Source organism: Chelonoidis abingdonii, chromosome 9 (genome assembly GCF_003597395.2).
Source record: "Chelonoidis abingdonii isolate Lonesome George chromosome 9, CheloAbing_2.0, whole genome shotgun sequence".
In the NCBI taxonomy this organism is placed as follows: Eukaryota; Metazoa; Chordata; order Testudines; family Testudinidae; genus Chelonoidis; species Chelonoidis abingdonii.
Genome location: NC_133777.1, coordinates 38175857 through 38199392, shown reverse-complemented (window position 1 = coordinate 38199392; position 23536 = coordinate 38175857). Strand labels below are relative to the sequence as shown.

The 23536-nt window shown below is 44.8% G+C and overlaps 1 protein-coding gene across 1 annotated transcript in view; it reads right to left on the bottom strand.

The window, feature by feature from the left end:
• The window catches only part of LOC116825529 (uncharacterized), a 35202-nt gene that overhangs the window by 5051 nt on the left and 6615 nt on the right, over nt 1-23536 (bottom strand). The window contains 1 exon segment of the mRNA XM_032781627.2: nt 19773-20939. Coding sequence (XP_032637518.2) covers nt 19773-20939 — 1167 coding nt within the window.

Here is a 23536-nt window from a genome sequence, read left to right as displayed (position 1 = left end):
AAAGATATTGCACAGAATGTTTCCACCTTCCAGGAACCAGAGAAGAACCCAGAGCTGAAGTCACCCTGGGAACACCAGAGACCACAAAGCTCCTACTAAATATGGACAAACAAATCCTGCACCACTGATAGCAGAATCTGGTCATTCTCCTGCACAATGTCTTTGCAGAGGGCCCCTTCCCTTTCACCTTAAAGGCCCCGCCCTGCCTAGGTTAAACACATGGCTGCTTCCTCACATCACTGGCATCACTCCCTTTTTTGGTCCTTAAAGAAAGAGACTTTGGGAGGACTAGAATAGATAGAAGAACAGAGAGAGACTACTGAAGCAAGCTTCACCATCATGGCTGCCACACACACACACCCCCACACACCTTTTGGGACGCTGGGTTTTTGTCACCCTGAGAGATGTCCTGACCAGACCAGGCCAGCAAGAGGGATCCAAATGACATCACCTTCCCTACCAGCTCCAGTTGAATCCAAAATACTACCTGAGATGAAATGGGATGGGTCTTTAACACAATAGCTCTAGCCTGCCTCAATTAATTTCTTGTCTTTTCCCCAAAGGATAGTTATTACCATCTTTGATACTATCTACGAGACTGTCAAACAAGGGGGGATTTGCTTCTACAGCTCTCTCCAGCTAGAGGGAAAGGGAAGAAGATATGTTGTTAAAATGAAAGCCTTACTTAATACTTTACATTTCAACACTTTAATTGATTTTCCTTTTTTGTATCTTTAATAAAAGGTTAAAATGGTGCATTTGCCATTGTACTAAGCAGGCCGAAGTCTTTGTATACCAAACCTCAGACCTTCTTACTGTTTAGAGACTGGGTTATCTTAACATATATTCCATCTAAATTAATATAACAAGTGATCTGGAGTGACCCACAGGAAGCTGATCTACAACCTGTCAGGGTGATAAAGGGTTTTGGTCCATTTTAAAGCTAAAGTCTCAGGCTTTCCTTGGGTGCAGATATTCTAAACTCTGATATTGAAAACCGCTTGGTCCCTTTACTACAGTGCAGACCTAGCATCTTCCCTGGGACTGAACCAACCAAGACATTCCTGTAACCTCCCTTTAACAGACTGAACAAATTTCTGTAGAGGAGCAGAATAAAACGCTACACTGTGGGGAGTTTCCCTGACAATGTCCCTAAGAGCAGTACATTTCCTTTGCAGCATGGTTACTAGGCAGAGATAGGGCACTGCCTTTTTACTCTTGCTCCTCTCAATCTGCACTGTGATGATGCAGTAACAAGACTGGGTAGCACTGGGAACTCCTTCCTCACTTCTCATTTTTCCTGTCTCTTTCAGTCTCTCTTCCTTTCTATCTCCTCCCACTCTGCTGGGAGATTTGGTGACTCCCATTTCCGGGTGCACTGGCTCTCCCGTACCTGGATTGGCTCCTGCAAGTGCTAACAGCACCAAAAACCTGTGTGGTGCCAGTAAAGTCAGCAGACCTGAGACGTACAGTCACACATGGAGCAGACATGGGGGTGGAAGGGGCAGTTCTACAGTCACGTTCCTCAAGTTCTCTCGGTTACCTGGTGTCTTCAGCTCCGAAGGAAGCTAGTGAAACTGTCCCCCACCTTGCTTGGAACAGAAAAATCTTACCATGCAAAACAGGAAGAGAGTGAACAGCAGCTAGCGTGCTCCGGCTCCTGGGAAAAATGAGACACAGCAGAGCACACATCAGTCTCCGCAGCAGCAGCACTAGCCCTTGTCACGTGCAAGTGGTAACGCTAAGGACCCAGGAATTGTCATGTGACAATACCAGCAACTCGCAGAATCCGTTTCTCCCAGAGCGGAACAAGGGATGTGTCCAGGGCCGCCCAGGGGATTCCGGGGGTCTGGGGCCGTCGGCGGCAGGCTGCTCCGCTGGACTTCCCGCAGGGAGGGTCCGCTGGTCCCGCGGCTCCGGTGGAGCATCCGCAGACACGCCTGGTCCACCGGAGCCGCGGGACCGGCACGCGGCAGGGCGCCCCCCGCGCGGCGAAATGTCTAGAGCCGGCGCTGTTCGGCGGCGGGGGGCCCTTCCGTTCCGGGACCCGCCGCCGAAGTGCCCCGAAGACCCGCGGAGGGGGCCTCCAGCCGCTGAATTACCGCCGAAGCGGGACCCCCCGCCGGCGAAGACCGGGAGCGGAAGAAGCTCGGGGGCCCTGCCCCGCAAGAGTTTTCCGGGCCTCCCGGAGCAGTGAAGGACCCCGCTCCAGGGGCCCCGAAAAACTCTCGGGGGGCCCCTGCGGAGTCCGGGGCCTGGGGCAAATTGCCTCTCTTGCCCCCCCTACCCCCCGGGCGGCCCTGGATGTGTCTAGATGCAACCACAGGCTCATTTTGTTGTTCTTTTAATGTTAAATAATATGCCAAAGCGTAACCGCTCTCTGCTCTGAACAAGACTACATTAGTGCCAACAAAGAGAATGATTTTATCGTATGGAAATTAGAAACCACTACGTTTGATGGGTTCATTCAACAAAACAGTGAGAAAGGGGTGCACTGGCCACAGAAGCAATGAGTTCTGTGTCATTCGAGGATCACACGTATATTTATTTGCTTATACGCTAAAATAAAAAATGTTGTAAATACGATTGGCCAAAATTCTGGTAACAATAAAATACAACATCTGTAGACTATTAGAGGACAAGACTCTATTTTATGGCTTTGGTAAAAAAAGGATTTGCAGGTTCATTTACATAGAGATACATCAGATCTCTAAATCAAGACTACCTGAGCATTCTCTTTCATGTCAGAAAATGTATCTGAGAAGACATTAAGATAACTGGGAAGGTCAGAAAGAGAAAGAACTTTCCCATTAATATCTCCAAAAGAAATAATCCCCAGAAGACAAACGAAAGCTATAGTATGCCATGCATTGGTCGAATGTTGCAATTCAATGAGAATGCCATATTAGACCCACTCTGGACAGTATATTAATATGACTATAATGGAGCTGCATTCTTCTCAAAACTGGACAATGTTAAGAGTTACTATCTGAGAACTACACCCTAGCCACATCACCACGTGTTCTACTCACATTGGTCTCTGGATCTATCAAAAATTGTCATTTGGAATACTGTTGGCTGCAGAAACTGCAAGATATTTGGAGACAAATAATGAGTCCTCTGAATAATGTGCTGAAATACAATGATGACATTCTTGTCTTTGCAAAAATACATCATGAAAAGCTCAGGAATGGCTCCTTGTTTTCTCCCTTCTCCTCACCAACATAAGGCTACAAGCAATCTGGACAAAGACTTGGGAAAATAGAATAAAATAATAATATAATGGTATTGTTTTCCTGTTTCAAGTTCCCCCATACAAGCAGCAAATACAGCTGTAAAAGCCTGCAATATACAATATCTATTTTATAACAGAAAATGAAAAAAGCTAGAGTAAAGACAGTGCTCAAATCATATTACATATAAAAACTATGTTAAAAATTAGGTTGTAAATTCAAGCACTCCAAAGTTGGAAAATTCCAGATTTAATTTTTTTAATTCTGCTTCTGTGTGAGTCCCTGCTGTGCACTGCAGGAGGCAGGGGTCCTGAAGAAAAAGCATGTTATCGTGGAATCAAAGACTGCGTTATAATGCGTACACAGAAGGAGACCAAATTGAGATTGCATGGGCAACTTTATATCTGGCATATTCTAACTTTCTGCCCTTAATTTTTAGGTGCCAGTCAGGAATGACCCTTCCTCATAGCCCTGTAAAGCTGTGGCTTTACTTGTTCGCTTATTGCATGTAGGAGATCTTGTCGATTTTGGGAGTAGGAAATCCTGTTTAGAGGAGGAGAAATGAGCAAGAGCATGAGTTTGTCATAGCTTCACTTATTATTTGCTATAAAGAACGCTCCATGATTTTAAACCCAACTCCTGTCTATATACTGGGAGGTTCTCAGACCTGAGGAAGAGGTCTGTGAAGCCTGAAAGTTTGTCTCTTTCACCAACAGAAGTTGTTCCACTAAAAAGTATTTCTTCAACCACCTTGTGTCTCCTATATATTGGGGGGACATTTCATGTACACGGGAGGGAAATAGCTCTTGGAAAAGTCAGATGTGCTTGGAAATGTGTTGTGCCTCCTGTAGAAAATTCAGGGCTCTCCATACACCTGGGGATTTGACCAAAGGGCAATAATATGCCACTGGTACGTATCTAAAATGGCAGAGATAACACAAGATAGCACCAGACCCCAAAATGGAGGGATGTTTAGAATGCAGAACAAAGCTCGTCCAAGTTTAAGAAAACCAGGAGATCAGTTCTGAAAAAAATGAATGAGGAAAACTATTGACATCACCAGCTGTTGTTAGTTAGAGACATAAAGTTACTCTAAGAGGGATCAAGATACAAGCCAGAAATGGCAGCATCTTCAGCTCACACCCAGCGAATATCTGTGTGACCTTGAAGCACTGAACGCCATCACAATTGAGTGACAGGAGCAATGCTGTTGTATAAACTCTGACTGAAAAGAAGCCACGGGCATTTGATAAGTAATAATACAAGCTGCACCGCCAAGACCAGATCTGATGATCTCAAACGCTTTCGCGCACTGATCTGTTGTAGATTAAATATGTTCTTATTCTGTCTAGGAAGCTGGGAGAATTCTAGGTAAAGCTCGCCATGAAGCAATGGTAGAGACAAGCGAGATTTAAGGTAATATTTCAGTAAGGAATGACTACCTAGAGAATACTGAGGAAAGGATCTGGGGTCATAGTGGACACAAGCTAAATATAGTCAACACATGTAACACGGTTGCAAAAAAGAACACATTTCAGTATAGGACGTCATAAAGCGACACAGAAGTATCTTCGCTCTACTCCAGGCTGATTAGGCTCACTGGAGTGTGTCCATTCGGCACCACATTAAGGAAAGCTGTGGACAACTGGAGAAAGCCCAGAGAGAGCAACAAAATGATTAAAGGTCAGAAACATGACCGGGAAATGAAAAAAATGGGTTTGCTAGTCGGAAAAGAAAATGAGTGGGGACATGAAACAGTTAAAACTAAAAAGTTGTTACAAGTGGGGACAAGAATTGTTCTTCTTAACCTCGAGATAGACAAGAACAATGGGCTGAAATGCAGCACGAGGTTAGGCGGACATTAGGGAAACCTGTCAGGGTGGTACACTGAATAATTGCCTAGGAGTGTGGAATCCCATCTTGGGATTTTTAAGAGCAGTTGACTACACCTGTCAGGATGGTCTAGATAAATCAGTTCTTCATGGTGTAGGGAACTGGACTAGAGACTCCGAGAGATCCCTTCCATCCATGATCTAATGCCAGTACCTGTGATATTATCCCAACACTCCTTTGGGGCATCTAATGTGCTTGTGATAGATCACTACAGTCAAATTTTTCAAGTGCAGCAGTACCTGTAGTCACAGAGCACTTCATCACTGAATAGGCACACTGGTTGTGCATGGCCCAGCGTAGAGGGCCGAGGAGACCACAGTATTGCCAACCACAAGTCAAAACCATGATCAGACCCCGCCCCCAACAAGAGATTAAATTATAACATGTTATTGGACTCATTTTGATGTTAGAGTCTCCTCCTACCCCTAGTGTTCAACAATTCAAGAGCTGCCCCCCCAATGTACGAAACAGTGATACCAGACCTGTAGTGGATATGATTTTGATTTACTATAGTACTATTCAATTAAAACCAGGCTCGGGGAACTATTAGTTTATATATTAATCACAGCAATATAAAACATACAGTTATAACTTAAGGTTAATACTGAGAACCTCAGAGGACGAATACCTTGGATGGAGTTGTTTTTCGCCGAAATCTGTAACTTGAACCAAAGTACGTGCTCAAAGTTTAACGAATATGATTTCACAGCTTTGAAATTACTTGCAGAAGAAAAAGATGATTTTACCATCTAAGTTAAATGAAACAGCACAAAACAGTTCCACTTTGCAACCTTTTAGCTTTCCCTAGCTGTTAGTTCAACACCATACTGTGCTGGACAGTATTTGCTTTTTTATTCATCTCTGCTGCCTGATTGCATACTTCGTTCCAAGGACAGGTCTGTGGTGACCGGTCAGTTTTGTAACTCGGTGCATAAGCTGAGGTCACTGAATTAAATCACAGTTTAATATCATGTGCGCAACGGACCAAGGAGCATTAAGAAACCTTTCCACTCTGAGCCGCAGTCGATATCATGTATTGAACAAGGGATTTGGCCCTGTTGTAGGAGCCTCATCAAACCCAGCTGAGACTCAATCATAAAAGTTTTGTCTAAACACTGCCTGATGCAAGAGAATTCAAGCTCTCCAAACCATATTCTATTTAATAATCTGCATCCACTTCTGCTTTCCCCCGTGCCAGCAATAATTATGCACTTCAGCCAAGAACAACCGCCTCTTATTGATCTAGACCGTATGTGCCCCACCACCGTAGGGTCTACTGGTGGACTTTTATCCTTCAGAGTAGCAGCTGTTAGTCTGTATCCGCAAAAGACAGGATACTGGCACCTTAGAGACTAACAAATTTATTTCACATGAGCTTCGTGAGCTACAGCCACTTCTTCGGAGCATAGAATGGAACAAAGACAGGATAATAACAACAAGACAGAAAAGCTGGAAATAGCAACCAACAGGAAAGTCAATCAATGAGATGAGCTATCACAGCAGAGAAAAAGAACTTTGAAGTGAAGAGATGACCATAGAAGTGTGAGACAACTTAATATAGGGAAAGAATCACTTGAGATGACCCAACCATGCCGTCTTCGTTTAAACCTAAGTAATGTCTGAATTACTATAATCGAGTTCAGCAGTCGCGTCTTGGAGTCTGTTTGAAGTTTTTTGCAAAATTGCCACCTTCAGTCTGTCACTGAGTCATAGAAGGTTGAGTGTCTCCCACGGTTTTGATGTTATGATTCCTGAATGTCAGATTTGTCCATTAATTCTTGCATAAGCCTGTCCGGTTTGCCAATGTACATGGCAGAGGGGCATTGCGGACAGACGCATACATCACGTGTAGATGTGCAGTGAATGACCCCCTGATGGGCTGAGTGATAGGCATATATGTGTCTCCTATGATGGTGTCCACTTGACTACGAGATGTGGACAGAGCTGGCCATCGGGCTTGTTGAAGGAAGGTTGCTGGTTAGTGTTATTTGTAGGCGGCGTGCTGGTGAGGTATTCTCAGGTTTGGGAGCTGTCTGTAAGCGAGGACTGGCCTGTCTCCCAAGATCTGTGAGAGTGAGGGATCGTCTTTAAGGATAGGTTGTAGATCTTTGATGATGCGCTGGAGAGGTTTTAGTTGGGGGCTGTAGGTAGCCAGAAGCCATCTACTACAGGACAGGCCCAACAAAGAAAATAATAGAACACCACTAGCTGTCACCTACAACTCACGTCAGTTCACTTTATGGTGTGCACACGGTGGGGATCTGCTGCCTACTAAGCATGTGGCATGAGTCTCTTGGAGGATATCCCCTGATCCTTTCCTTTACTGCTGAGCTGTGTGCATACTGGGATTTTTCTCACTGCACATTGTGGGATGCATATAGAGGAAGCAAGGCAGAACCAGTGGCATTATGGGATTTAGGGTCAAATTTTAAAAATCCCCATGATTCCACACTCTCTGTCCCATGCTTCCTCTTTCTGGGCATGCTAGCACCATTTTCTAATTGCCAGCATGGACCCAACAATGTTTCACACCACTATGCTGGCAACCAAAAATACGCAGAGGCTGCTTGGGGTGTATTTCAGCTCTCAAAGTCAGGTGGCTTAAGTTTTGGACTTCATCCACCACACCACCAAGCAGATGATGTGGTAGCAGCAGCAGATCCTCCATCAGCAACAGCTTCAATGGTGGTGGAGGAAGTAGGACAAGGATGATGAAGAAGGGGGTAACACCAAGCAACTGCTACTATAAGAGCAGTTCCTGGGGCAGTTTCACATGATACAGTGCTGTTTCTGGGCTTGGGAAAACAGCATTGATTGGTGGGAAAGGATTGCTCTGCAGACCTAGGATAACAAACAGTGACAAGAGAATTTCAGGATGACAAAGGTGATCTTTTTTGAAATATGCATTGAATTAGCTCCAGAGCTGCAGTGGGAGAGTACCAACTTGCAGTACTCCAACCTGCAGTGCCTCACGTCATAATGGGTTGTGAGCATGCTGCTTGCTTGTAAACAGGACTCTCCCTCCTGTCAGTACACCTCATTACAGTCTGCCCCCACACCCCATCCAGAAGCGCTGCAGGAGTGGAAGGAAATTGCGAGTTATACTGGAAAGAATGTTCATGCAGCTATTCCTCATAACCAGCAATTTCTCAGTCTCAGATTTTGCTTTATTTCCCCTGCAGACATGAAAGTGCAGAGAAAAATAGAGAGGGTTTTGCAGTTATTGACTGAAGCATTCGCTGTTTCCAGTCTTTCTTTTTGCACATCTGTGATAAGCCATTAAGAGCGTTGCTATCGCTAAGGGAGCTGTAGTCTTAGTGCCTGTATGACACGGCAATACCCATGTCTCCTTCACGTAAACTGAGAATACTAAATGAACTTCTTTTCCTGTAACCACTGACTCAAACAGTTGAATTTCCCAGAATTTTTCATTATCACGTTTTCATTATTAAACTATGCTGTGGGAGAGGAGAGGAGAGGAGGTGGGGTAGAGGTTGTGGCTGCACTATGCTGCTGGCTGCCACTTTGAGCAAACAAACAGGGTTGGGGAGTGGGGTAGGGGGTGGTTCACTGGGCAGACGGGCAGGAAGGGAAAGAAAAATATGTAGATGGGCATGTGCTCTCTGTGCATGGGCTTGCAAACATGTGGACACTGTGTCTGTTTTATACCCTCAGTCCATGTGCTTGGAAAACACAAGTCCAGGCTTGTCTGGGTTCAGGTTGGTAAACTTTATTTCATACTTCTTTCTTAAGGACTGCCTGTATTCTTTCTGGACTATGTTCTTGAAATATAGTTGTTATTCTATGGTACTATCATTTTAGATGCAGTTGTGTAAAAATAAATAGCTGAAATAGGCAGATCTTCCTTTTACAATTTCACCTTTAAAGGAGATCGAGTGTCAGTGAGATGCAATGAGTAAAATGAGCAATATGGTAATAATAATTAAATAACTGCATTGACTTATTTTGTTTAGGAGAATCCATCCTCAAGCATACAGGATTCGGAAGACTATCCACCTTCAAGATCATCATTTTCTATAGTTTCAGAGTTATCTGCCAATGATAGTGTTTCAGTCACATCATGTATGTCACATGAGCCACAGTATATCACCTGTAGCAAAAAGAAAACGATATCTTCATCATCCAGAAACAACCAGAAGATAAGTTTGTGATAAGAACCAGCAGATTACAAAAAGAGGTAATTGTATAAAAAATTTGTTTATGCAATGAACTCCCTTTGCATATGATTGAGAACCCACACTTCATTAACATGGTTCAGTCATTAAGACGAGGATACAGGCACCCAACAAGCAGATGTCGCAGGCAAATTTGCTGATTAAAATGTATGATAGAGAATTCAGCAGTGTGCAGAAAGTCTAGAGGGTAAAATTGTTAACCTGAGTCTTGATGGGTGGAAGCAATGTCCACAATGATCCTATGTATGTGCTTGTGTGACAACAGAAGAAGGGAATGTCTTCTTACAGAAACAGTTGATACATTAGGAAATGCACACATAGCAGAATACTTACAAGAGTAGTAGCAGTATAAGCTATAAACAAACTGTGAAAAAAAATGTCTAGTACGCATATTGGTCCAAGACATGCTGCAAATGTATCCAAGATGAGAAGAAATTTAGAAGAGAGTCCAAGCTAATAACATATGGATGCAGGGCTCATTTGATGCAGCTCTAGCCAAAGACTTCAGTGTTCCAGAAATAAAGGCTAATGTTGTTGAAATTGCAAACTACTTCCATAACAACCGCTTTGCAGCAGCTGCTCTGAAAAAGTAGGAGGAGCCAAGCTAATCTCCACAAGACATGCAATGAAACTCAGCAGTGGATGTTTTGAGCCCTATAACAAGAAACTGGCTAATCTGATGAAGAGTTTGTGACAAAATCGTGAAGAAATAGATGGCACTGTCACAGCCAAAGTTTTCAACACTGGGCTCAGAGAAAATGTTGACACATGCTGAATACTCTGAAGCCTATTTCTGTAGCTTCAACAAATGCAGGGAAATAGCTGTTCATTGCTGATGCTGTTGAAATTTGGAGGAACTGAGTGAGATCTTAAAAGAGAAATATTGCAATGACAGAGTTTAATTACAAGCATTAAAAAAACGAGAAGACAAGCATTATCTCCAGCTCGTTTTCTTGCAAATATTCTCAATACCCAGTACAGGTCACCTTAACTGCTGAAGAAGAGGAGTTGGCTATGACATGGACATCCAGCAATCATCCTCCATAATGCCAACTATAATAAACTTCAGAGCTAAGGGTGAAACTTTCAAGAATATATGTTTGCTGATGATATTTTCAAAGAAGTCAAACCAGTGAACTGGCGAAGTCACTTAAGCACTTGGATTCAGAGTCTGTTGAAGTGATATTCTCACTTTTAACAGCAGTAGATTCTCTGCAGTGTAGAAAAACATTTTCTTCCTTTGGACTAATCATTCCAAACTGAGAAATCATGTGGGACCTGAAAAAGCACGGAAAGCTTGTTTTCTTTCCAGATTAAAACAACAAGGAAATGAAGGTGAAGACGACTGATTTAGCTGCAGAAGCCAATATTTTTAAGTTTCTCATGTTGACCTGGCCTGACATAGTGCAATTTATTTTTTGTTGTTTTTTTTTTAAATATTTCATTTAACTATTTTAGTTTAAAACAATTTTAACAAACACAAACCTGATTTTAAAAACTTGAATGTTTAGCTAAATTCAAAAAATTCATATGCTTGTTTTGTTAAAATATTATAGGGTATCTCCCATTATTATCATAACATATCTCCTAGAACTAGAAGAGATCTTGAAAGGTCATTGAGTCGAGCCCTCTGCTTCACTAGGAGGACCAAGTACTGATTTTTGCCCCAGATCCCTAAGAGGTCCCCTCAAATATTGAACTCACACCCTGAGTTTTAGCAGGCAAGGCTCAACCACTGAGCTATTCCAGAATACATATAATGTTGTTGTTTCAGTTAAAAAAAACATTTAAATATCTGTCTGCTGATTTCTCTCCCTAATACAGCATGGAGAAACGTCTCCACATATTAATGATTAACCTGTTGAATTGGAGATATTTATGAAGTCATGGGAGGTGAACTATTGCTTCGTTTACCTTTGGTAAATGAAACAATCAATCATTCATTTCTGATAATAGCTGTAAACTAATCTGAAAAGTTTTCAAAATAAATGCACTTTAAAATGTATAGTGTGTACCTTCTAAAAATGAAACCTACATCTAACTGAGTTGTGAAGAATATATATTAAGGTAATAACAACCACACAAGAATGCACTTTTATGTGAAATCATGATTAATCAAGTCTTCCTGACTAGTTCGTGCTTTAAATCAAATCCACCGCCTTGGAGGGAGGGCTTCAATATCTAAATTGTTGCCAAGAGGGAATATTAAAAGGAAAAAACTGATAGGGTTGAGTGCGCCAAGGTGAGGGCCAAGCAGAATGTGAAGGGTGAGATGGGGCCCTAGGATGAGGAGCCATATGTTGAGAAGGTGACCCATCACCTAACTCAGTTGCACAGGGAGAAGAAACTGGGGATGGTTTCTAGCTAGAGGAGCGAGAAAAAGCATGGTCAAGAGAGGAGAAAGAATATGCTATAAGTAGTGATCTTGATGATGACAGAAGCTACTAGTGATACGGTGATTGCAGCCAACAGGATGTCTGCTGGCACCATGATTGACTCAACCACTAGTGCTTGTTCTGGTATCAAGGACTTCAGTGTCTAGTAAGACCGCCTGGTTTTGGACTCTGACACCAGGGTTGATTTGACTTTGCTTGGTACTGAGCATGCAGGCATTCGTGCCTCACTAGACCCTGCTGTAGGAGATGGCTTAATGTTTGGCTCCTGGGAGGAGGCAGAAGGGATATGACTCTTCTTAGGCCTGTTAGATTTTTCCTTTTGTGGGAAGGCAGATAGGTGCCAGAAGTCTTTTGACTGACGCTCTGACCTGCCTTGCCATAGTGTGGAGGAGGCAGGGTTGGTCTTTGACACCCCCAGTGGTGCCAAGTGTGGATTAGGAATCCAGGAATGGCCCAACACCTGAGACCAGTATTGATACTGGTCTTAGGTGTTGGGTCTCCACTCACAGGAGCACTAGCTGGATATGATTTCAAGGCTGCAGGTCCTTTTTTAGTGTCAGAGATGCATTCTTCTGAATGAGATGTTCCCCTCCTTGACTGTTCCAGGAGAAACAGCTTCAGATGAGTATCGCTCGACTGACAGGTTCTTGAAGAGAAGGGCTAGCAGATCAAACACATATCAGGCACACAGTTCTCACACAAACAAAATAAGCAACAGCAGCGGCCATCAACCAGGGGAATAAGTTCACTACAAAATGGACAAGGCTTAAAGCCCAAGGGCTTTGAATCCCCTATTCAAGGTGGTAGTGACAAAGACACAAGGAAAGAGATAATAAAGAAACCTTTTTTTAATTAACAAAAAGAACTAACCAATTATTAAGAGTTAGAGAGAAAAAATGATGCACGGTAGAAGACGGACACCACCGAGTTCCATCTTGCTCCCAAGGGCAGTAAGGGGGAAGTCGGGAACAGCTGTGGCCGCTCTGTCCTTTATGAACTCAGATGAAGGACACAAGGATATGCAGGGGCAGCCCCAATGGACTGGTGAAAGATTCTGATCTCACACGCTTGAGGCACGTCTACAAAGACTCAAAGACTGGTTAAAACAGTGGTCTGAGTTAGACAAGACAAAGTGGTGGGAACTCACAACAGGGCTGAGGGAATTCCAGATTTTCATTACGCTCACTGACTATTCTCACCTGTGCCATTTGGTATCACTGTTTCCTCGTAGCCCTGGAGAGAGGGGATTAACGGCTCTTCCTTCTGTTCCATGCGGGAGATCATCTCTGGTTTGATAATTGGAAATCCTGCTCAAGGGAGGAGAAATGGGCAAGATCAGGACTCTCTTTACCAGGGGACATTTCAGTTGCATGGAAAGGAAAAACCTTGTGCTAAAGTCAGATGTGTGCTAGGATGTGTGTTGTGTCCCCTGTAGGAGAGTCTCCTCTTCATAAACAGAGGGATTTAAAAAGAGAACAATATTAAGCAACTTGCAGAGATCTTACTGGCAGAGACCTGGCCCCAACAGAAAACAGAACCAGCCTGGGGTGTGGAGGGGACAATGACTCTGTGTGTGTGAGTAACCAGACAGGTCAACGTCACAGTTCTCTCCCTCTAGCAAGCCCTGGGCAGAAGGAGAAGTGGCATCTCTGACCCTCCTTCCCAAAGGGAAGAAATAGAAGGTGACAATCTTTCCCCACAGGCACAGACATTTGCTGTGTGTAGTGGTCCCCTTGCTGGGCTGCTGCAGGGCAGAAGCAGTCACCCGTCACTGTCTGCTCCCACTCACCTGTCCTGAAGAGCTGCCTCTCCTTCTTAATTAAAGCATTGCTACCCCAAGTGTTCAAATATCATGTAATTTTTCAAAACAAATTTATATGCCTTCTGGTTTTTGAGCCTTTAGAGGTCATGTTTTAAATGACAACAGATCCTCACATAATCATAAGGTTGGAGCTTTAAGAGAAACACCAATCATCACAAGAGTTGGCAACACTGGGTTAATGTCTCCCTCCTGCCTTCCTCAATTTACTGCTTCCTCATCCTTTTCCTGATATCTCCATTAACAGTTCCCTGCGCAGTCGTTTCACTTCCCCCAGGTCCCTGGGGAGATGGGGCTGAGTAACACATGGATGTTGTTCAGATCAGGGCAACTGGGGAGATTTTTATAAAGGGTTTCAGTCCATTTTGAAGCTGAAGGCCCCTCAGGCTCTTCTGCACAGATACCACTTGCTTGGTCCCTCTGCTACCCTGCAGACCCCGCATCTTCCACAGCACTAAATGAACCAAGACAGACATTTGTGTAACCATCCTTTAACAGAGCCTGAACAAAACCCTGCAAGAGAGCAGACTAACAGGCTACACTTTGGGTGGTTTCCCTGACCGTGTCTGGGAAGGCAGCCTTTCAGTCTGCCTCCTTTTAGATTAATCCTTCTCGATGATACAGTACCAGCTCTGGGCAGCCCTTTTCTTGGAGTTTATCGCCCCCTTTTCTTATCTTCCCTATCCCTTCCCCTCTCTTTCCTTCTACCCCCTTCCCTCTCCGGCTGGGGGACCTGGTTAGCGCTCCATTTCCGGGTGTCCTGGAACTGGGTCAGCCCCTGTGAGCGCTAAGGGAAAGTCAGCGAAGCCAGCTGGTCTGCGACTGGCAGGGAGCGGCAATGGGGCAGCAGGGGGCTGTTTTTACAGACGCACTTCACCCGAGATCTCAGTTACCTTTAGTCTCCGGCTCAGGACTTGGCGTTTGGAGCGTCGCAGGAAGCTGGTTCCAGCCTGGCTGGGCTAGGAACAGAAGCCGCGGAGAGCCGACGGCCCGAACCAGCAGCGGCCCTGCAAAGAAAACGGGAGCAGGAGCAAGACCCCAGCCCTTGTCATGTGACATGGCTAAGGAATCACAGTCCCGGGTTCTCCCCCGCAGAGCAAGGGACTGTCACGTGACCGTGCTAACCAATCACAGAGAGAGACATTGCTCCCAGGGCTGAAGAAGGGGCGGGGACTGTTATAGAACAAACACGCTCCGCTCCCGTGACTTGTAACTCACAAGCGAGCCCATCCGAGCAGCTACGGAGCACACGAAGGAGAAGCTCTGGGTGGTCACTGAGCAGGGAAAAAGACAGGAACTGATATCCGTAGTTAAACAACGGGATTCTCTTGCAGAGAAATTAAAGCCCTTTCAATAGTCTCTGTTACCAACATACAAAAATGAGACTTTCTATATTGAAGGCGGGGGGAAAGCAGGTATTTATATATTCAGTGAGGCATTCCAAATGAAACCTTATTTCCGTGAGAGGGGAGAAATAAAACTGCCCAAATCTGCAGGATTCACAACATTTACAAACCTAGGACTACAGCACTCGGAAAAGAGCAAAGAAGCATTAGATAGGGATGTTTTAGTAAAGATAATTAAATTGTTCCAGAGAAGAGTATCAAAGAAGCTGAGTTTTAAAGCTTTGAATAATTTGATACTGTAATGTTACTTGTGACACACTTCTTATTAGGAAGGACAATGGGGGCATCAGACTGAATAGATTCCGTCCTCCAACCCTGCTCCAGCCCTTACTCCCATTTTACTGACCCCTCCTAGCTCCAGGTCCAGTAGCTCACCCTCCTTGGTGACCATGGGACCAACACCGCTGAGCCAACAACATTGGGGAGATACGTCATACCAGGAAGGTCAAACCCATCACATTGTTCCCTCTAACCTTGCTCCAGGCCTGAACCCCATTTGACTGACTGCTGATAAAATACGCTGTAGTCAGATAAGCATAGAGAAGCACACACATCCTGCTTCACCACCAGGTGATTTTATCAATGTGCCAGCTTGCTCACTGTCTCTCTGCATGGTTCAAGCTACATTTACCTCCTCCAGACCATCCCTCTCCTCACTCACCACAAATAATCTGTGCTGGGGATGTCAAGGACTATGATGCTTGATTCAGGGCAACATGCCTCCTCCTATGCCATCAAAGCAAGCAGTTAAAATAGGCCCACTGCTAAGCATCTGGAAAGACCCTGCTTACCCCCCAATTTCAACCTCTGACTGCCCCAGGAACTCCTCCCCACGTGCACTGATTTCATGAAGAAGAAAAGCCATTCCTCCTGCGGTGAGTTCCCTCCCCATCCCCCAGCTCTCGCACTACTATTGTCTGCCCCCTCCCAGTCTCTTGATGAGGATGAAGAAAGGGGTACCTCATTTCCCTTCCTTGTTTCATGCTATGAGGCCTTTGCGTACATGGTCCTTGTATCATAACACAAATATAGCAAGATTGCTGCCCCCTCCATCCCCTCTCTTTCTCCCATTAGTGCTTTCCAGTTTTCATCCTCCCACTATCTGTGTTTCCAATTCATCATGAAGATTTCAAATTTCCCCTGAAATGCATTCCCCTATTGTAATTTTCTGCCCACATTTCCATTCTCTCTAGGCTCCTTTGGATTATTTCTCTGTCATCAACAGTCCTTCCAACCCCATTTACCTAGTCCAGGAATGAAATCTCCCTTTCTCTCCAAGAGATCCTGGAGAAATTCCCTGGTCAGAATGGTTTTGTTTCTCTCCTGTTTAGATGATATATATGAGCCTATTTTAAAATGCTAGACTAAGATGATTTAACTAATAATTTTAGATTGTAAACAAGTCAGATGTTTTGTCCAATGATACCAGTTGTTTGCCAACCTGTGCAAAGACAAGTAGACTGATGTGCAATCAGAGACCAGCTGTTGAAATTCAGTGGTCCCATCTACATAGCCAGAACCTCCAAGGTACAACTTTGATACAGAAGATGGGCCAGTGGAGTACCAGGGAAACACACTAAGGAATTGAGTATTCCAAAAAGTACCAGAAAATTGGGACAAGAGGTGTATATCTGATGAATACCAACCAGAAGCCTGGGAGGGAGTCTGGCCAGAACCTCTGAAAGGAGCTCTGGCTCTTCTGTTTAAATAAAAACAGTTAATTAAATTCCTAAAGAAAAATGGAATCAACAGAGGGGAGACAGGTGCAGATGTTGCTGCCAGGGAGGAGACAAGTTGTGCCCCAGCTGGAAGAGTTCATATGTCCAGGCTCTCAGGAAGTAGCCTTTCCAGCTCTAATGCCCTATCTACATTAAGGAAAGTCATACATGTATCCCTACGTTAGTGTTACCAAATTGAGCAACCCAAACAAAGCCTCACTTTGTGCCATTCAGCATGTCCGCATCAGGGGTTGGCATCAGTGTACATTCATTATACTGGTGCAAATTTCCTTCAAGTAGCCAGGGTCTGAGCAAGCTGTTTAGTGCACACATATCCCTGATTCCTGATGGTGGAGAGATAAATGAGTATGGGGGAAATTTGTCACCTTGGGAATCTGTTGCAAACATCTCAGGTACTGAAAACCATTTCCAGGAAACTGGAGGACACAAAGGAGTTTTTAAAACAAGTTTTTATTAGGAATTTTAATAAAGGTTAAAGACTGTTTTATGAAGCTAGAATTAAACTCTGATGCTTTCTGAAGCCACATTTTCAGAAAGTTCACCTCAGCCTCGAGAAAAAGGAAAAGAAGTCTAGTCCCAATCTCAAAGCTCCAAGAAAAATCTCAGTAATAAGGAAGCTGACACTCACCTTACTGTAGGCCTGGCCTAACATGAGTAATTAGACATTCGAGGGCTCTTATTTTGGGGAAGACAGGATTAGGGAGGAATGAATTAGCAGGCTGGAAACACAATGCACTAGCAAAGATAAAGGGGAACACCCATGGGAACCATTCACTAATGTTGTAATTGCTTTAAAAATATAAAATTAAGTCAATATATTCTAATAACAACACATAGTATTTGAGAAAATACAGGCTAGACAAAGTAAAAGCAACCTTAAGTAATATAAAGCAAAAACAAAACAAAAAAACCCACTTGTCCTCTTTTATCACCACAAAAAAATTAAACGTGTAGTACAAAAAGGTAACACCAGTTAGTGCAACATGAAAAAAAAATTAACAAAGAGTCCAGTACCATAACATTAAATGCAAAAGCACTGCAACCCATACAGTGTAAAAAAAAAAAAAAAGAAAAAAGTTTGTTTTCCTTCTTTCATGCAGCTCCCAGAAGCAGCGGCATGTCCCCCTTCCGGCTCCTACCCGTAGGGGCAGCCAGGGGGCTCCGCTCTGCACAATACCGCTGGCCCAAGCGCCGCCCCCAAAGCCAATGGGAGCTGCAGGGGCAGTGCTTACAGACAGGACAGTGCGTGGCAGAGCAGCCTGGCCGTGCCCCTGTGTAGGAACCAGAGGGGGGGACATGCCACTGCTTCAGGGAGCCACTTGAGGTAAGCGCTGACAAGAGCCTGCACCCCTGAGCCACCCCCGAGCCCTGATCCCCCTCTCGTCCTCCAAACCCCTCGATCCTAGCCTGGAGAACCCTCCTGCACCCTAAACCCCTCATCTCCAGACCCACTCCAGAGCCTGCACCCCCAGCCAGAGCCCTTGTCTCCCCCCCAAGGTGCACCAACCCCCTGCCTCAGCCCCGATCCCCCTCCCACTCTCTGAACTCCTCGGTCCCAGCCCAGAACACTCTCCTACACCCCAAACTCCTCATCTTTAGCCCCGCACCCCCAGCCAGAGCCCTCACTCCCCTGAACCCTCCATCCACCCCAGCGCAGAGCCCCCTCCCGCATCCTGAACTCTTTATTTCTGGTCCCACCCTGGAGCCCGCATCCCCAGTCAGAGCCCCTGACCCCTTCCCGCACCCCAACCCCAACTTTGTGAGCATTCATGGCCCACCATACAATTTCTATACCCAGATGTGGCCCTCGGACCAAAAAGTTTGCCTTTCCCTGCAGGTCCGGCTTTATGACCCACGGGGCTCGACTGGAATACTCGGCGGTGGTCCGGGGCTTCAGCAGCATTTCAGTGGTGGGGGGTCCACTCCGAGTCTTTCGCAGCATCGAAGGACTCCTCACCACCAAAATGCTGCCGAAGACCCCCGGAACGGGGCCCCTTTAGGCACAAGTGCGGGGCCCTCTTCAGCATGGAGCCCAATTCTGGGGAATCAGTGGAATCGGCGTAAAGCTGGCCCTGCACAGGGATTGGTTCCTACAAAGTAACCAAACCAATCTCAAAACATGTAATGCAATGTATAGTAAATGTAATGTAATGTGTAATTGTATATAAAAGAGGTTTGATGTGTAATTTTAAATGTGTGGTATGTCCTATAGTCACTCCATTTGCTTGAGTCTAATGAATTCAGCATAGGTTTGCTGTACGGCAAGTATGAAAACCTAAGTAACAAGACTGAGGTCAAACTAAGTTTAAAAAAAAAACAAGCGAAGAAGGTCTCAACCCTCCCCCTCCCCCCCAACATCTATAAACAAAGAGAAGAGAATCCTAGAAAAATTATCTAGTTTTTTAGACTATATAAATTCCTCTGGGCAGGGACAATTCTGTTCCTTTTTGTGCAGAATTTAATGTGGCCCCAATTCTTATGACTCTGTAAGTCTATATTAAATAGTATGTGAGGTGAGGATTCTTATCCCAGTTTTACAAATAGAAAAACAAAGGCATGGAGAAGTGGAGTGAGTTACCTAAAATCGTAGAACAAGTAAGTGGCAGAGCTGGGAAAGAATCTTTGCACTCCACTCTGCCCTCCAGAAGACAACTCCCTACTGGAGCCAGGAGTAGGTTTCATTCCATCCCACAGCAATACGTCATGCAGTCCCACTTGACTGTGAAATTCCCGCTATAACTTGTCTGAAGCCCATCCTGTGCACAGAGAAATGGGTAATTTTACTTTTCCTTCTAAATTCATTTATTAATACCCTGTCAAAGTGACTTCCACCTAATTACACTACCAGGTCCCCCTCCCTCCCACATCTCCTGGTTACTCCTCTGGCTCCCATCACACATTCCTCTATATGACTCATCTCACTGCACCAACCTTTCCTCTTTGTCTAACTACACGCCATCCTCAACAATCCACTTCTTGTTCTCTATGAACAGGTCAGAGCCTTACAGGCCCAAAGAAACACACTTGGCTTCTATCCGTTGGGAGGGATATCTGACACAAAGCCTTCCCCATTCTCATCCCAGTCTCAGGGATTCCCTCCCATGTGGATTCTCTGATGCTGAACAAGGTGCGAGCTCTGACTGAAGCTTTTCCCACACCCTGCGCATTCATAGGGTCTCTCCCCTGTGTGGATTCTGTTATGTTTGATAAGTGCTGAGCTCCAACTAAAGCTCTTTCCACACTCAGCACATTCATATGGTCTCTCCCCTGTGTGGATCCTCTGATGCTTCATAAGGTCTGAGCTCTGACTGAAGCTTTTCCCACAATCGGCACACTCATAGGGGCGCTCTCCTGTGTGGATTCTCTGATGTTGAATAAGATGAGAGCTCACACAGAAGCTCTTCCCACAGTCAGTGCATTCGTAGGGCCTCTCTCCTGTGTGAATTCTCTGATGTTTCATAAGGTCTGAACTCTGACTGAAGCATTTCCCACACACGGTGCATTCATAAGGTTTCTCTCCAGTGTGGGTTCGCTGATGACGAGTAAGGGCTGAGCTCACACTGAAGCTCTTCCCACAGTCACCACATTCATAGGGTTTCTCACCTGTGTGGATTCTCTGGTGCTGGATAAGCTGTGAGTTCCCACTAAAGCTCTTCCTACACTCGGCACATTTATATGGTTTTTCTCCAGTGTGGATTATCTGATGACGAATAAGGTTTGAGCTCACAGTGAATCTTTTCCCACACTCGGTACATTCATAAGGTCTCTCCCCTGTGTGTTTTGTCTGATGCTGAATAAGGTGCGAGCGCTGCCGGAAGCTTTCTCCACACTCGGCACATCCAAAGGGTTTCTCTCCAGTATGGATTCTCTGATGCTGTCTGAGGTTTGAGCTCACCCTGAAGCTTTTCCCACAGTCATCGCATATTGCTGATCTCCCCATAGTGGGGTTTCCCAGCTGGTCAATGTTTGGCAGTTTCCCGAAACTTCTTTCACAGGCAGTTGATTTACCTTGTCTCTTCTCTGGAGCAGTTGTCTGATGCCTTTCTGATCTGTGCTGAACCTCATAGGCTTTGCTCCGCTCAGGACTCTGGGAAATATTCCTTTGGGATATTCCTGATAATGTGCCACATGGTTCCATTAACTCAGGACCTTCCTGGTAGGCATACTCATTCTCACTCATAATCCCATCACCTGGTGCATTGAAATGAGAATCCACAGATGAGTCATTGGAGAGAAAGGACACCTTAGGAAGGGAATCTGAAAGGGATACAACTTGAAAATCTTATTTCCGTATGAACATATGATACCTACCATCGTTACAGGTGACCCCTAATTGCTGCTTCTGCTCTCAGACTCACTGAAAACAGCCTTCTAAACAAACAGAGCAAAAACATGCCAGCAACAAATTTTAGAGGACATTTAAAAAAAATCAGAGCAGACTATTTAAAGGGAGCCCTGACAGAGATTTACTTATTTATATTAGTCAATAAAAATAATCAAGTTGATTCTGCCCCTTGAAATCCAGTGAAAGGTATCACCTTACTCACCGTGTCTCTCTAATGTTTCCTAACATTCTGTTAGCTTTTTTTGGCTTCTGCTACACACAGAGTGGACGTTTTTGGCCATCAACAAGGTTAGGCTTGATATTAGACAAACGTATCTAACCCTCAGAGGAACAAAGTTCTGGAACAGCCTTCCAAGAGGAGTAGTGGGGACCAAAAAAAATCCTAATTTGTTTCAAGACTGAGCTTGATAAATTTATGCAGGGGATGGTATGAAGAGGTTGCCTACAATGGCATATGGCCAATCTGCAACAGCAATTAGTAAATATTTCAAACCAGTGAATATGGGACACTAGATGGGGAGGGTTCTGAGTTACTACAGTGAATTCTTTACCAAGTATCTGGCTGATGGGTCTTGCCCACATACTCAGAGTTTAACTAATCACCATATATGGGGTTGAAAAGGAATTTCGCCCCCCAGATCAGACTGGCAGAGACCTGGGGATTTTTTCCCTTTGCCTGCAGTGTGGGACCTGGGTCACTTGTTGGTCTGAACTAAAGTAAAAGGCAGATTCTCTGTAACTTGAGGACTTCAGTAACTCAGCGAGAGGTTATGGGCTATTACAAGAGTGGGGCATGAGGTTCTGCAGCCTGTGATGTGCAGGAGGTCAGGCTAGATGATCATGATGACCCTTCTGGTCTTAAAGTCTGAGTCTAAGTCCTGATGCAGAAAGCGATCCAGTTCAAAATTCTCTGTGTAGACGATGCTGATCTCCCATCCTTTCTGCACATCAGTTTCAGCGAGAATCTAATTTGTTTGCTACTGTCAATATAGAAAGAGAGAACTCATAGCACATCTAATGTATGGAGTCTCTCTTTGTCTTTGTGGCTATGAGGCTTTGGAAAGAATATCAGAAGATGAATCATTTGATTCAGGTGAAAGTCTGATACCACTTTATTTAGGAATTTGGGGTAAAGTCTTAAAGAAACTTTATCTCTAAAAAAAACCCCACCATTAGACACGGTAGCTCTTCCACTCTGACATGATCACTACCAAGGCAGCTGACTTTTTAGACATAAGAGAAAAACAGCAGGAGGCCAGTGGCAAAAATACCATAACGAGGGCTTAGGGAGGGATGGGTTCATGAATGGGAGGATAAATCCTAATTAGTTCCTTCAGAAATCTCCCAACCATGGAATGTGAGAAAACCAAATGTTCTTAATTGGGAGAGTGGATTGTTGAGTTGTATGCTAAATGAACTTTTACTGAGCTCATCAAGAGGTCCAGCTTCTTCAATTGTAGTGGGTATTCCTGCATTTTAGATAGCGAGAGAGAGTATCTAGCGGCCAGATGGAAAATCTCTTCCACTTTGCGAGATTAGTTGTCCTGGTGGAAACCTTTCTGCTACTGATAAGAATGTTTTGAACTTCTTGAGAACAGGCTCTTTCCCCTGGGTTCAGCCACTCAACTCCCTTGCTGTGAGGTGGAGACCATGAGGGTTGGTCATGGTTCAGCGTTAGTGGGAGAACTTTGGTCATGATTCAGTGTCAGTGGGGCCTGAACAATGGTAGCACCAGTAGAGGCTGTATTGAGAGAATCTGGAGGTCTGACAGCCAGGACTGTCTCAAGCATGCTGGGACTATAGGACTCAGCCTGGCACGTGCATTCCTCAGCTTCTTGAAGAAACTGGGTAGCAGTAGGACTGGGGAGAATGCATAGAGAGGCTCAAATCCCCAAGGAAGCAGAAACACGCCCCTGACTGAGCCATGACTCAGACTTGCCCTGGCACAAAAACAGTGACATTTTCTGTTTTGTCTTGCTGTGAACAGATTGGAAGGGAGGCTGACAGGAGATGCAGAAATCTTACTAGCAGGGACTAGCACAACCCAAAGGGCCAGAAGGGACTGTGACTATGGCTGTGACTATGCCATAGCCTGCTCCCCCAAGCCCTCAGCACTCCTTGGGAATCCCAATGCTCTTGTTGTTCTCGTTATAGTCAAGGGGGTGGAGTTTCCAGGGACTGGCTCACTCTAGATGTTCATATGTGAACAGCTACTGGGCCCAAATTTCCCTCTGATTGAGGTAATGTTTTTTATAGAGTATACCCACAGGGATTTCCCACCCTCTCCCATTCCCAGGCTTAAGCCAGCTGTAAATAGGAGGTCTACAAAGTTGATGGTGACCATGACAAAAGAATTATCAGACCCAGTGGTGCTGGGCCACTACTGGGGCCTGGTAACTGGCCTGCTACAAAAGGCAAACCAGTCATGCCAAGATGCTAACTTGCCTGGGGGAGAGGGACAGGGTGGATGTACTGTTGAGAAAGATCTTCCCCTGAACTCTGCAGCCCT